This window comes from Chaetura pelagica, unplaced genomic scaffold, assembly GCF_000747805.2.
Source record: "Chaetura pelagica isolate M959 unplaced genomic scaffold, ChaPel_1.0 scaffold344, whole genome shotgun sequence".
NCBI lineage: Eukaryota > Metazoa > Chordata > Aves > Apodiformes > Apodidae > Chaetura > Chaetura pelagica.
The window spans coordinates 1,390,599-1,404,137 of record NW_009953098.1 but is presented as its reverse complement, the minus strand read 5'-3'; the positions used below and the strand labels follow the sequence as shown (position 1 = coordinate 1,404,137).

The following is a 13,539-nucleotide window of genomic DNA, read 5'->3' as shown; positions in this document are numbered from 1 at the left end:
TGACGCAGCCGTATCTTTTGGGCTCCATTGGCTTGGGACAGCACAGAAGACAAAGGCCCCCCAGGAGATGCTCACCCCCAACCAGCGGCCAACTCTCCATCCCTGCCCGCAGCCCCGGCACAAGGGAGGGCTTTGGCACCCTTCCCGGGCAGCGCTGCTCTGCCTCTGAAGTCTGGCTGGGGAGATAGCAGAGGTGAAAGGGCTCTTGGCTCCTCCACCAGGCTTGAGTCAATCGTTAATCGGGGAGGGACTGCTTTCCTCTCATGCAGGTAACCTCTCCTCCCCTGGCTCCCACCCACGTGCCCGGCCCGCACAAACCCAGCACCCCCGGGAGCGGGGTGGAGCTGTGGCACAAGGAGTGGAGCTGCTGGCAGAGCCATGGGAACGTAAGCACGCCGGAGCCTCCGCGCAGCTGGGTGAGAAGCCACCGGCTCCGAGGAGGTGACAGCCAGACCCCACCATGGTTTCCATGGAGCTTCAGCTGCTGGGGTACACCGTGGCCTTCCTGGGCTACATTGGCACCCTGACAGCCACGCTGCTGCCCAGCTGGAAGACCAGCTCCTACATCGGCTCCAGCATTGTGACGGCCGTGAGCTTCACCAAGGGGCTGTGGATGGAGTGTGCCACCTACAGCACAGGCATCACCCAGTGTGACATCTACAGCTCCCTGCTCAACCTGCCTGCCGACATCCAGGCAGCCCAAGCCCTGATGGTGAGCTCCTGTGCTGTCTCCTCCCTCGCCTGCCTCCTCAGCATCGTGGGCATGAGGTGCACCGTCTTCAGCCAGGGCTCGCCAGGCAAGGACCGGGTGGCAGTGGTGGGTGGTGTGGTCTTCATCCTTGGGGGGCTGCTCTGCTTCATCCCGCTGGTGTGGAACATCCATGTGGTGCTGCGGGATTTCCACAGCCCCGTCCTCCCTGACAGCATGAAGTTCGAGCTCGGGGAGGCGCTTTACCTGGGCATCATCTCCTCCATCCTCTCCCTCATCGGTGGCTTCATCCTCTGCACATCCTGCCCTGCCCGGGACACAAGGGCCACCTACACAAGCACCTACCAGCCCCGGCTGCTGACGGGCAAGAGCCCCCGGCCCTCTGTCAGCCAGACACAGAAGACCAAGAGTGAGCTCAATTCCTACAACCTGACAGGATACGTTTAACAGCTGTGGTGGGAACCAGGCTGGCACCTCTCCCAGCTCCCCAGAGCGTCTGGACTGGCACCAAGGGAGCACGGTAAGAGGAGAGGACATGGTGGCATCTCCCGTGCTCAACCCTCTTGCTTACATACTTGGGGCGTTTGATCCCATTCTCTCCCCAGGGATCCCAAGAACTTTTTGACTGCTTGGAGATCCCAGCTGGTGGCTTACCCCAGTGAAGGATCCCAAATCCAGCTTCTATTCCCTCCTCCGTGTTGCAGGCAGATCCTGGCACAGTGGGAACCCCAGCCCACAGCCCTAGAAAGCCTGCCTGGTGGAGGGTGGAAGGATTTGTGTCCCCAGGGACCAGCCTGCTGGCCATGGCGACATCACAGGGGGGTCAGGGGATCCACACAGGTCTGGAACAGCCGCTGTGGGGGTTGAGTGCTGGTTGCAAACTGATGTCGCAATAAATCTGTGTTTCTAGCCAGGCTGTGGCTGAGCTTTCGTCTGGCACCGAGGGGCCCTGGCAGTTCCCCTGGCAGGGTGGGCTGTGGTGGGGGCCACACTCACCTGGCCTGGTGGGTCCCCAGTCCCCAGGGACCAGCCTGCTGGCCCTGGGGACATCACAGGGGGGTCAGGGTATCCACACAGGTCTGGAACAGCCGCTGTGGGGGTTGAGTGCTGGTTGCAAACTGATGTCGCAATAAATCTGTGTTTCTAGCCAGGCTGTGGCTGAGCTTTCGTCTGGCACCGAGGGGCCCTGGCAGTTCCCCTGGCAGGGTGGGCTGTGGTGGGGGCCACACTCACCTGGCCTGGTGGGTCCCCAGTGCAGAGTACCCCCAGTCCTTGCTCTGGCCTGTCCCCCCCACTCTGTGGCTTTGCTACCCAGGAGCCCATGTAAGTGGGAACACTGTCAGGGGGGATAGCAGGGGGGTCACTCCCCTGCATGGTTTGTCCCTGGGCGCTGCACTGGGAGGTTGCCTTGTGCCACCAGCGTGAGGTTGCCCGTGGGGGCAAGCACAGCTGCCTGGGGACTAAGGGCAGGAAACATCCCCCCCAGCCCTGCTCACTTCTAAGGGTACAGGTATCACTGGGACCAGAGTGCCCACAGAGGGATTCACTGCCCTCAGGTGCCTGTAGTACATCAAGGTTCCCAGGTGGTGGGGAGAGCCCCAGCACCACCACATCTCCATCCCAGGATGCAGCCCTCCTGAGCACCCAAGGCAGCTGCTGGCCACAGCAGAGGCTGAGACCCCCAGCATTTCTGCAGATGGGTCTCACAGGCAGGTCCTGAGCCCAGGGGTTCTTGTGAGGGCAAATGCCACCAGCAAGACATCAAGGGATGAGCAGAGGCCAAGACTGCTCCACGCGACCCCTCAGCAGTGCAGGGATGTGCTGCAGGACACAGCTCCCACAGGCTGCTGTGACACTGGGGGTGCTGGGTGTGTGCCAGGCCAGGCAGGAGGACAGGAGGTGCAGGCAGCCCAGCCCACAGCCCACTGAGAAGCAAGTACATTTCAGCTGCCATTCTCCCTCTGACATCTCATCACCAGGGGACCCCCTTACCCTGGCTCCCTCTCCCTCAGGAAGCAGGAAGCTTTGGTCCACCTGCTAGCCCCTCATAAAGCAATTTAGATTAGGTCCCACTGAGGAGGGGATCACGTTCTCTGCTCAGACGTCACCACTGTTACCCTTGCACCAGTGAAATCATGTTTTCCATGGGGTTAACATGCTCCTGATAGCACTGACTCACGCTTTCTCCCCTCCTCACCGAGCAAGGGGCCACTCAGGGACCCATCCCTAGGGTGAAACTTGCTTGGAGGGACCCAGGTTGGATTTCATGGCAGAGGCCAGTCACCTTCTCTCCAAGGCCGAGGGACAAAGCACCACCTCAGCCCCAGGGTTGGCTGAGTTACTTATTGCTGCCCTGGGAAAAAGAGAGACCAGGGCGCAGAGGATGAGAAGCGTGCAAGGGGGTCAGCCTGCCAGCTGCAGCCCCCAGGAGATGCCACAAGTTCACTGAAGTCCTTCAGCTGTAAATGTCTTTTTCTTCTGGGCAGCTGAGGCAGAGAGGAGGCGAGAAACTAGTTGGTACGAGAGGTCGTGCCTCTGAAGAGGAGGAATTCCTGGGTACTGTGTCCTCGCCCCTCACTTCCCACCCGGGCTGCGGGGCCAGACAGCACTGCCTGTGTCTGCAGGCAGGGGCTCTGCTAATTAAACAAAGGGGCATTTGAAACACTCCATTCAGAGTGTGATTGCTGCTGGGTTTATTAGCAATTAATTCAAGCAGCAGAAGGGAAGATTTCTGGTTTTCAAGGAGTCAGCTTTTGCATGGCTCTGCACCCCCAGGAGACAAGCAGCCAGTGTAGACAAGGACAGGCAGAGTGAGGAGGCTGGGGACAGAAACACCCACAGTTTGGACAGACAAGGACAGGCAGAGGCACTGAGAGGGCCCCAATGTCCTCAACAGCCCCTTAGGTTTCTTTGTCACCTGTGCAACACCAGCCCCCTGTTCCATGGGAGCAGCACTCCAGCTTCAGCTGCAGCACAGCAAGAGAGGAGCTGAGGAGCATCACACTGAAAAGGGAGTGAACCTTTCCCCAGCCCCTCGTGCCTCCAACCCTCGCAAGGGGGAGTCCCAGCATCAAGCAGTGGGTGGGCTCAGGGAGGACCTTCCTCACCTCAAGCTTTCCTGGCCCTTAACTTGAAGGCACCCAAAGAAGTGAAACTTGGCTACAGGACTAGGCAGGTTGAGAAGGATTTTCCACTTCTCTACTAGCAGGACCAGAGGACAGGGAAGGACACTGTGTGCACAAATGCAGTGGTTATCTCTGCCTCTTGCAACAGCCACATTCCCTGCTATTGATAAGCTGGGGGGCAGCTGGATGCAGCCCAGGGCCAGAGAGGACAGGAGCCCGGACTGTCCCGGGAGCCAGCTCTGCCAGCAGTGACCACGGGTGAAGGGACAGAGCTCAGCCAGCCAGCAGGGTCCAGAGCCTTGGTCACCTCCTGCCCCTCACCAGCTCAGCGGGAAAAGCTGAGGGTGCTCCACGTTCTCCTGCAGGAAAGCCATGGAGAAGCACAGCCCTAGCTCAGGGTAGGAGCAGGATGCAAGGGGGACAGGCAGCCAGGGAGAAGGAAGAAGAGAAGTGGGAAGAGGGTTGGGTGGGGAACAGCTTCCTCCTCCAAGCTCCTGGGCTGGAGCCCTTGCCTCACAGGGCAGTGTGGTGGAGCAGAAGCCTTGCAGCCCCTCACTGGAGGGCCAGACTGCCACAAATAACCCCCTGTCATAAGGAAACGAGTCCTTCCCCTCTCTTCTTGTTCTGGATGGTGCCTCAGGTGAGGAAAACGGAGGCAATAAAATACTAACATGCCCTTATCTTCAAAAGCAATAGGGGCACTATAAACACCCTGCACACTCAAACCCACACCTGGGCCAGGGGCTGCAACCTTGTTGGATGGTCATCAGAAACATGCCAAAAGTCCTGATTTCTTCTTCCAAAGAGCAAACAACACGTGCTGGTGACCAAGGCCTTTGCAGCCAGCCCTTGGCCACCAGGCACCTCATCCCACTGCCCACAGCACCCCAAGTGATGCCCTGGCCCCCATGCAAGCTGAGCCTCTTCTCATGCAGAGCAATGGGTAGGGATGCCCAGGGAGCAAAAGTGCACAGGTTTGTCCCACACACAGCCAGATCCCACACTTGCTGCCCTCCTGAAACCCTCCAGGCAAGCAAAGCTTCATGCCTTATAGCATCACCAATCTGCCTCTTTTTCCTGCCCAGAACAACTGATCTGAAGCAACAGCAAATATCTCATACAAGCACTCTGAGGAGTGTCAGGCCAGGTGCTGCCAGAGCCCATCTCCACCTGCAGCCCCCAGAAAGTGCTCAGATAAGAGAGGCAGGAGGGGTAAGAAAATTCAGGCCAATTTCCTGATGGGCCAAGGCACTTAGAAAAGGCCTCCACATTCCTCCATGCTCCTCCCTGCTGCTACACACTCCCAGCTGGTTCCTGCACCATGCTGGAGCCTCCCAGCAAGCCAGGGCTGGCACAGAAGGGGCTGAACTCTTCCTGCCCGTGGCATTACAGCAGCCTTTTCAGGAGCAGCAGAGGATGTGCTGTGGAGTGGGGCTGCTCTCAGGCACTTCAAACCCTGCCTCCCGGGCTGGGCTGAGCCACAGCTCAGGTGGAGGTGAGAGGCAGTGAGGAACCAGCTCCTCTTCAGAGAACACCTTCAGTCAGAGGAAAAGCCTGTCTGCAAACTCAGGGCTTTCCGTAGCCTCCTGGCAGGGACTTGTTGAAAGGTGCTTTAAAGGATCTTTAGGTCTCTAAAGAAAGATAGGAGGGAAACAGGGTGGAATGAACTCCATGACACTATAGGGGACAGAGACCTTTGAGTGCACCAGAGATTGCTAGAAAGCACTTTCATAGCTGGGTTTGAACAACAGCTCTGAAATCTATCAGGAGAGCTATAAAACACGTTTATCTCAGAAAACCATGATACCTGTGAAGAGGACACGGGCGTTTGATCTTCCAGGTACTGCATTAACATTAATTTCTCTGTAATTTGAGTCTAATCTATGCTAGAGAGGTTTCAGGTTAGTGATCTCAGCAAACCTGGCATACACACAAATCTGTAGCAGCAAAGCAGGCTTGATCAGTAGAACCTACAGCAATTCATTGAGCAAAATAAGCTTTATCAGCAAGACACACTTTTACAAATGTAAGGTCTTCTAGGGATTTTGCAGAAATATTGGGGAAAACAAACTCTACTTCTAGCTAAAATTTCCCCTGGAGAAGTAGCCTAGATAATATAAGAGGAGTTGTTCTGCACCCTCAGCAGCTCCATGGACAACTGATGGTTAAACAGCACCACACTGCACAGAAGAGATGAAGACCAGAGGATCCTAGACACCTTTAGAAGGAAAAACTGAGCTGCACCACAATAGCCAGTCCACAGCGTCTTGCCAAGCAATCCAGTCTACCAGCCTCCACACTTGAGGGCACCAACATTGCAAAAGATGCTGACCTGGGTTCACACCCAGAGGAGGCTCAGACCCCAGGCACAGCTGAGTCCCTCCAAGCTCTCTGCTGTGCACCCGGAGTCTGGAAGAAACAAATCACCCCATGTGCAGAGAAACCAGTGAGGCTTTACCAGCTCTGGAATTGCCTCTTATCTCTGCTCAGGATTTCAGAGGAAATGTGTGCTTTGATGAAGCTTTTCCCACACCAGAGAACTAATCTTTCCTCAAGCCAGGTGCCTTTTTTCACAGCACTTGCAACTCCCCCTATTTCTGGGATGTCCAGCCTCCTAGAAAAGGCTAAAGCCAGAACAAGACCTGGTTCACAAACAGCACGATTGCCTTGAACTCACTTCCCTAAAAAAACTGTCTCTCCAGGTTTCTCAGGTCACTGGAGCAAAGTCCCATAGCCCCAGCTGTACCTGGCAAGTGCCCCCAAGATTGCTCCAACACAGGCATTATCATTACCCAGATTTTTAGCCCTTTCCTTTTGGGGTGGTGGGAACAACTCCAGACTTCAGTGTTTTCCAAGGGATTTAGAAGCCCAGGGAGCCTGCAGGCACTACAGAGCTAATGCTTCCTCATGGGCCTTCTGCTCTTCCCAACCCACCTTTATTTTAATGGTGTGTCCAGGCTGCCAGCTGGCAGGTCATGTCACCCCAGGTCCAGCTGCTGGCACATGCAAGGCTGCTCTCTCCATCTCCACACAGGCAGAGGAGGCACAGGCTTCCTGCTCCCCTGGGGGGGCAGCAGGGAAGAGACAGAAGATGGAAAAAAACAATTAGCTCCTTGTTTTCAAGGTGAGGAGAACAGGTGTTTGGGACCAGGGACTCAGCGAGGGAAAGGACTTCTCTGCAAAGCCCCTGGAAGGGGATAGTGACTCCCAGCACAAAGCACCTGTAGCTCAGCCCCAGGGAGAAAGACACAAAGAACTGCAGCTGCCAGGAGCCTGCTAACACATGAAATTTCCACCTCCCCAGTCTACAGGAGACCTGGCATCCAAGGGCCTGCTCACAAAGGGTCTTGCTGTGAGTTACAGCCTCCTTCCCACACCCAAAACATTCCCTCTCCCAGATGTACCAGGGTGACTAGCATCCCATGTAAGCCTCATGGGCCCATTTCTGCTTTGCAATTCTGCAACTGAAAATAGGTAATTTTTCCTGCACAGGTCACAGGCAGATGCAGCTAACCCACCCAACTTCAGTCCTTCTGGATCAGTAAAAACCTCAGGGGGAAAGAGGGAGTAACCAGGGCAAAACACGCTGCAAAGGCAGCCTGGTCTTGTGCAAAGTGACATGTTTATCCTCAGCTGCCCCTGAGGACATCTGCCCTTTCCAACGGGAGAGCTGTACATAGCTGAGGAAGGCTGTCCACAAAAAACTAGCTCCCAGGTGGGATGGAGAGAGCCCCAGGGTGTGCAGCAGTGTGAGGGGAAACACAGCACTGCTCCTCCCTGCCTCCTCCCAGCTCCTGCACACCTCTCCCACCATGCTGGAAAGCAAGGCCAGGCCAGGCTGCCAGCTACAGCTCCAGGACTTCATGGAGCACGGGATGGTACTGACATGGAGGGCATGGAGAGCTCTGGGATGAGAAAGCTTTGCCAGGCAGCCTTATCTTTGAGATGCTTTTCTGACCTCCTCACCTGCAGTAAATATTTATCTTCATGACACAACTTAATCCCCCCAAACAACTCTAGCATCAACCCTCTGGCATGGGCCCTGCTGAGCAAGCTTTGAATGATCCAGGACAGAAGTGCCAAATTCCAAAACCAGGTACTTTGATACCAGCTTATCTAAGGAAAATGAATAGCTGCACTGTTTGCCAAGTCACATCCGTTTAGGAAATGCTCCATCACTGAACTGCTTTCTGTGTTACGTGAGGGAAAAAAATCAGCTCAAGATATGTCAGAAGACCCACGTGTTGCTGGAAGGAGCAGTATTTTTGCCTGGCTGGTAATGCAAGGCACAGAGAAGTGAGAGCACGAAGGCTGCTGACTGATCCCAAGCTGCTGAACAGTTCCGTGGGCTCACAGATCTCTGCCAACTGATGCTTGCATCAAAGCTGCCCCCTGCTCACAACCTCCTCCTCCAGCAAAGCCCACTCCTGTCTCTATCACCTCGTGCCTGTTTTCTGTACGTTGTGCAAAAACAGCCTCCTCTCCCCAGGTGGCAGGAATGAAGCAAGAGGAGCTCTGATTTGAGATCTATGGGGTCTAGCCTGAAGGCCCCACAGGTGACATGACAAACATCAGGGATCTGTCAAACACAACAAATCAATTGCAAACATCTGGGATTAATATTCTAAAACAATAAGGTCAAGTAGCATTAGAGATGAAGTCCAGAGCCCAGAGCTAGTTATAGCAGGATGGAATAAACAAGAGGCAAAGAGGAGCAGCAGCACCCAAGATTAGTAGCTCAAAACATATGTGCTGTGAAGAGCATTGAGATCAAGCCTGAGGGAGGTGTGGATATTTCCTGCTTTAGAAGAAGCTTTGGAGAAGACAGTAAAGGTGTGTCTCTTCCCCTGCCCAGGGCAGATGCTTCAAGGGATGACTGTTTTTTGGGTTAAAACTTTCTATGATCAGAAGCAGAAACCATATTTCATGCAACCATAAAAACTAATGCAAGTGTCCCAAACATTGTGAAAGGAAACTTTGACTCAGGGTATCCTGGTGCTGATTCAATCTCCTCAACAACTCCAATGAAAATTAAATGTGATGGGGACATAGTCCTGTGGTTTCAGGAGCAGCTGGTGAGATGTCAAAAGCAAAAAAATCAAACATTAATGGAGATAAGAAATGCTACCTTCAGCCCATGAATGGAGGGAGATAAGGGACCTACCTTCAAGCTCAAGTGCTACCACCTGCAGTACTGACCTGAAAACACAGTAAACAGCTGTATTTGGTCTGGCTGAGATGGAGGTAATTTTCCCCCTAGATCCCTCACAGTGCTGTGCTTTGGTAGCTGGAAAGGTGCTGATGACACCCCAGGGTTGTGGCCACTGCTGAGCTGGGCTCCCATATCAGAGACAGCATCAAGGCTGTTTCTCCAACATTCCCCTGCCCTTACCAGGAGGCTGGGAGTGGGCAAGATCTTGGGAAGGGATGTAGCCAGGGTAGCTGATCCAAACTGACCAAAGGGAGGTTCCATGCCATATGACTTCTGCTCAGCAATAAAACCTGAGAGAAAGGAGGAGGAAGGGGGGCATTCATTGTTATGACATTTGTCTTCTGGAACAACTGCAGCACCTACTGAAGCCCAACTTCCTGGGAAGTGGCTGGACATCACCTGCTGATGGGGAGAATAAACCTTTTGTTTTCCTTTGCTTCCACATGCAGCTTTTGCTTTATTAAACTGTCTATATCTTGACCCACAAGGTTTTTTTTCCTCTTTTTGCCTACCCCCATCCTGCTGAGGAGGGAAATGATGGAGAAGCTTGGTGGCCAACCAACCAGGGTCAACCCATCATAGTCCCTTTTTTTTTTTCCGGTGCCCAACGTGGGGCACAAACAATGGCAGTTTTGTACTTCACATGCTGTCATTGTAGCAGCTGGTAACTAGCAAGCTCCTTTGTGGGTCAGAGAGTTTGTTGGCTGCACTGCTTCTCTCTTTATTTTGGTGAGCTTGGGAACATGTTGGTACAAACAATGTCAATGTGCTTTGCCCTGGCATTGGTGGCCTGGCTGTGCTGGGGGAGCCCTCCTGGGGAGAGGGTGAGGGGACATATCTCCTCCTTCCTACCTGGCATTGATGTGGGTGGTTTTATTATGCATCCTCCTGAGGTTCCCTGCTCACCTTCATGGGAGCTTTTAATACTACAATAAACAGTTGGCATATTATGGGGTTTGTGGAAACTGTTGTCATCCTGGTGGAAGAAAAGACAACTTTTGGGTGAGGTGATACTGAAATGTGCCCTGAGGTGGCCAGTCAATTGGTGGGAGGGTGTGTGGAAGGATCTGAGCAGATGCCTAGGGTGGTTATCACCCCTCACAGACTAGGACTTTACACCTGAACAAGCAAGTAGCCCTGACAGACTGACACACAATGGCACAACCTGCAAACGTTCAGAGAGGTCACAGAAACAGTTCTGAGATCTAGAAACACGAGCTGAAAATGAAAGAGGATTCAACCAGGAAGGAAATCAGGGATGGTAAACACAGAGACAACACCTACAGACTGCAGAAAAAAGGATTCAACCAGGAAGGAAATCAGGGATGGTACCTACAGACTGCAGAAAAACCACAATTGTGTAGTGGTGTCTGTCTCCACTACCAACAGGGAAAGTAACTCCCATGGTGACACGTGTAAGTCCAGCCACAGCAGAAAGGACATGGCACAGTCCTTCCCACACAGGATGGGGCACACATCTCTGTCCACAGAGCTGTGTTGCTCACCTCTGACTTTCAGGCAATACATATACATGCTGGGTGACATCACCTAAGCAGCTGGTTTCTGTCACATGCCTGTCATATGGTCTCCTGCCTTTCCAGGATAAATTGAAGTGTTTGAATCAAAGGAGCAATGTTGTGCTGGCCACCCAAGCACCCTCCCCTCCATACCCACTATTTGGGCAGGAGAATGTGCTTCAAGAGGACAGGAACGTATGACTGCAGAGGGGGTTTCTCCTCTGCTCCTTTAAGCCAGTCATTTTATGCCTGTATGAAACCATGTTTGATTCAGGAAGCTTCTGAGCTGGAAATAAGTACAAGCTTGAACAATATTGAACTATACTCACTTGCCCTGGCCTTTAGTTTCTTCTCATGAACCATGCTGGAGGCAGGACAGGGAGATGCAGCATCCTTTGGGTCGTGTCTGGCTGCCCTCAAACCCCACATCTTCCTCCAAACACCTTGTTGTCCTTGAAATTCCTCAGGTTAAAAGGACAGCCATGCTGCTGGCTAAAGAAGAATCTAAGAAAATAAGCCTAAAATGAAATGTTAAAGTCAAATCTCCCACACAAGACAGCACCTGTTGAAAGGAGCTGGGCTCAGCCATGCCAGCCTAGAGCCTTGCAGGAGATCTGGCTGCAAACCCCAGCATCACCAAACCACTGACTGTTCCCATAGCTACACAGGAAGATAAATTTAGTTCAAGGAATCTTGTGTTGATACATTATTTAACAAACAAACAGAGGCACTCAAGAGGAAAACACAGGCAGGGACTCAGCTTAGCTGCTGTGTGGGCTGATCAAAGCCATGGTCCTGAGACTGCCTCCTGGAGGGAAGGAGCCCAAATCCTGCAGCTCAGCACCACTGCTCTAGCCTGAGCCAGTCTGCTCTGTCAGTCACAAGGAGACTCCAGCACGGCCACAGAGGAGTGCCCAGGCTGCACCTTCCTGGTGTATTTCTTGCTCCAGGAGCTGGGCAGCCACCACCAGGGTCTCCCTGCCTCTCTGATACTCAACCCAGACTGCTAAGAGGCCACAGGGAGAGGCTGCTGGGCTGGACACAGCCCAGCCTGGCTGTGCTTGGAGCCACGACGGAGCTGCAGACCCCTCTGCTCACACTGCCCCTGGGTTTGCACCTCTGGGTTTGCACCACCTGGGAAAGCCCAGCCCGCAGCACTGGGGAGCAGAAGAGCCATGCTGGTCCCACAAGGCCAGGGAAGCGTGAGGAGAACCCCTGCCCCACCAGAAGGATGGCCTAGAGCACAAGGAAGGAAAACACGGTTTTATTAACGATCATGTGCAAAAGGCACAGTGGAAAAAGAGAGGGGACTGCTCTGAGCCAGGCAGGGATGAGCTGGACTGTCCCTACCACACAATGTTTGCAAAGCTGGTCTAACACAGACCCTCCCCAAGAGCCTGCAAGGAGGAGCAGAAGGTGAACCAGACAGATCTGTGATCCACCAACCAGCTGCATCATGTGCAGGGGCCAGGGACAGATGTCAAGGTCCACTCAACTGCTCTCTTGAGAACCCGGCAGCCCAGGGACAGCCCCTTCCCTGGGAAACGGGTGGCCAGGCAGGAGGGACCAGCTCAGGACAGGACCAGGCAGCCCCTCAGGCAGGCAGGTAGTGCCACCGTGTGGGAGCAGCCCACAGTGCTCTCTGGTGACACGGGCAGTGAGGGTTTCAGGAGGGGGTGAATGAGAGAACTTGAAAATAATTAAATAAACCAACGGGATCTCAAGCTCCTTTGAAAGTTACAGAAAATGTGAGACTTCTACAGAGAAATTCTCTCAGCCAGAAACGTGCTTCCTTGCTGGAAGCCAAAAGGTATCTGGCTTCTCTTGGGTAAAGATGTCACCTGTGCTGAGCAACCCCTGGACAGACAGAGCTGAACACTCCAGCCCTGGAGGGACAGTCACATCAGCTTGGAGAACTCTAGGGATGGAGATGAATTTAGCTCACGGGGGTGTGAAGGTGTTAACACAGAAACCAGGAGCATTTAAAAACACCAACTTGGCAAAGATTTCACAGAGCCTGGAGGAGGAGAGAGCAGCAGGGAAGAAAACAACTCATGGAACATTCCTCTCCTCTGCAGGGCTACACGTACTGAGGTATGCAGAGGAAAAAGCCTGGGTTCCCTCAGCTACCAACACCAAGAGCCCAGATGTTGCTCTCCCAGCAGCACTGGGAGGAATCACAGGACACCAGCTTCCCTTGTTCTCATAAAGAATTAAAACAGGTCATAAGACAAACCATGGCATCTGCCACAACAGTACCCCCTGACAGCAACCATCCTCCATGCCTCAGGGCCTCATGGGAATCAATAGTGAGGAACCCAGACACATTTGTGACCATAAAGCACCTGTGTAATTAGGTATCTGTGCAGCCCAAGTGTCAGGAAGGCAAGGGGCAGCCTTTTTTCTTGTCCTAAAACAACGTATCTGCTGCCACCAGAGAGAGAGCAGCAGCCTCACCAGTCCCATCACTCAGGTACTTCAGCTCCCAGGCCTGGACTCTGCTGACACAGTCTTGAGAAGACTCACACAGGACAAAGGTGAATAAGTAAACACTAAGGAAATACAATAATAAATACATTTATTTACATGGCTTCCTCCCTCCTTGCCACAAGGGGCTGAGAAGGCAGACACAGACGTAGAACAGGAGGAAAAAGCCACAACACCCCAACAGTGTAAAGACAGTGCCCATCACTCTCAAGGAAGAGCCTGGTCCCCAGCTCTCTCCCTTTCCCATTTGACATTTATGGACCTGCACATTAACTCCCAACAGTCTTTCACTGTCCCAGTTACAAGCAAGATGTTCCCACGGCCCATGCAAATCCACAAGGTTCCCAGTTATCCATCCCTTACTTGGCAGGGGGGTTCTCTCCAGCAGAAGAGCAGGGGATGGCAGAGTCAGCCTCTGGCAAATGCCCCTTGCTTTTCCCAAATGCAATCACCAGTGGCTTTCCCTGCAGCTTGTACCCATTCAGCAGG

The 13,539-nt window shown here is 53.5% G+C and overlaps 2 protein-coding genes across 2 annotated transcripts in view; one reads left to right on the top strand and one right to left on the bottom strand.

The window, feature by feature from the left end:
- The first annotated feature begins 356 nt into the window (after positions 1–356).
- On the top strand, positions 357–1,156 carry CLDN2 (claudin 2). Its single transcript, XM_009997087.1, has 2 exons — positions 357–400; positions 439–1,156. Exon 2 carries the CDS (start codon positions 461–463, stop codon positions 1,154–1,156), a length of 696 nt encoding a protein of 231 aa, XP_009995389.1. The 5' UTR covers positions 357–400; positions 439–460.
- Positions 1,157–13,409: 12,253 nt separating this feature from the next.
- RBM41 (RNA binding motif protein 41) overlaps positions 13,410–13,539 on the bottom strand; it is a 6,728-nt gene continuing 6,598 nt past the window's right edge. The window contains 1 exon segment of the mRNA XM_009997200.1: positions 13,410–13,539. This exon segment is cut by the window's right edge and continues 6 nt beyond it. Coding sequence (XP_009995502.1) covers positions 13,410–13,539 — 130 coding nt within the window.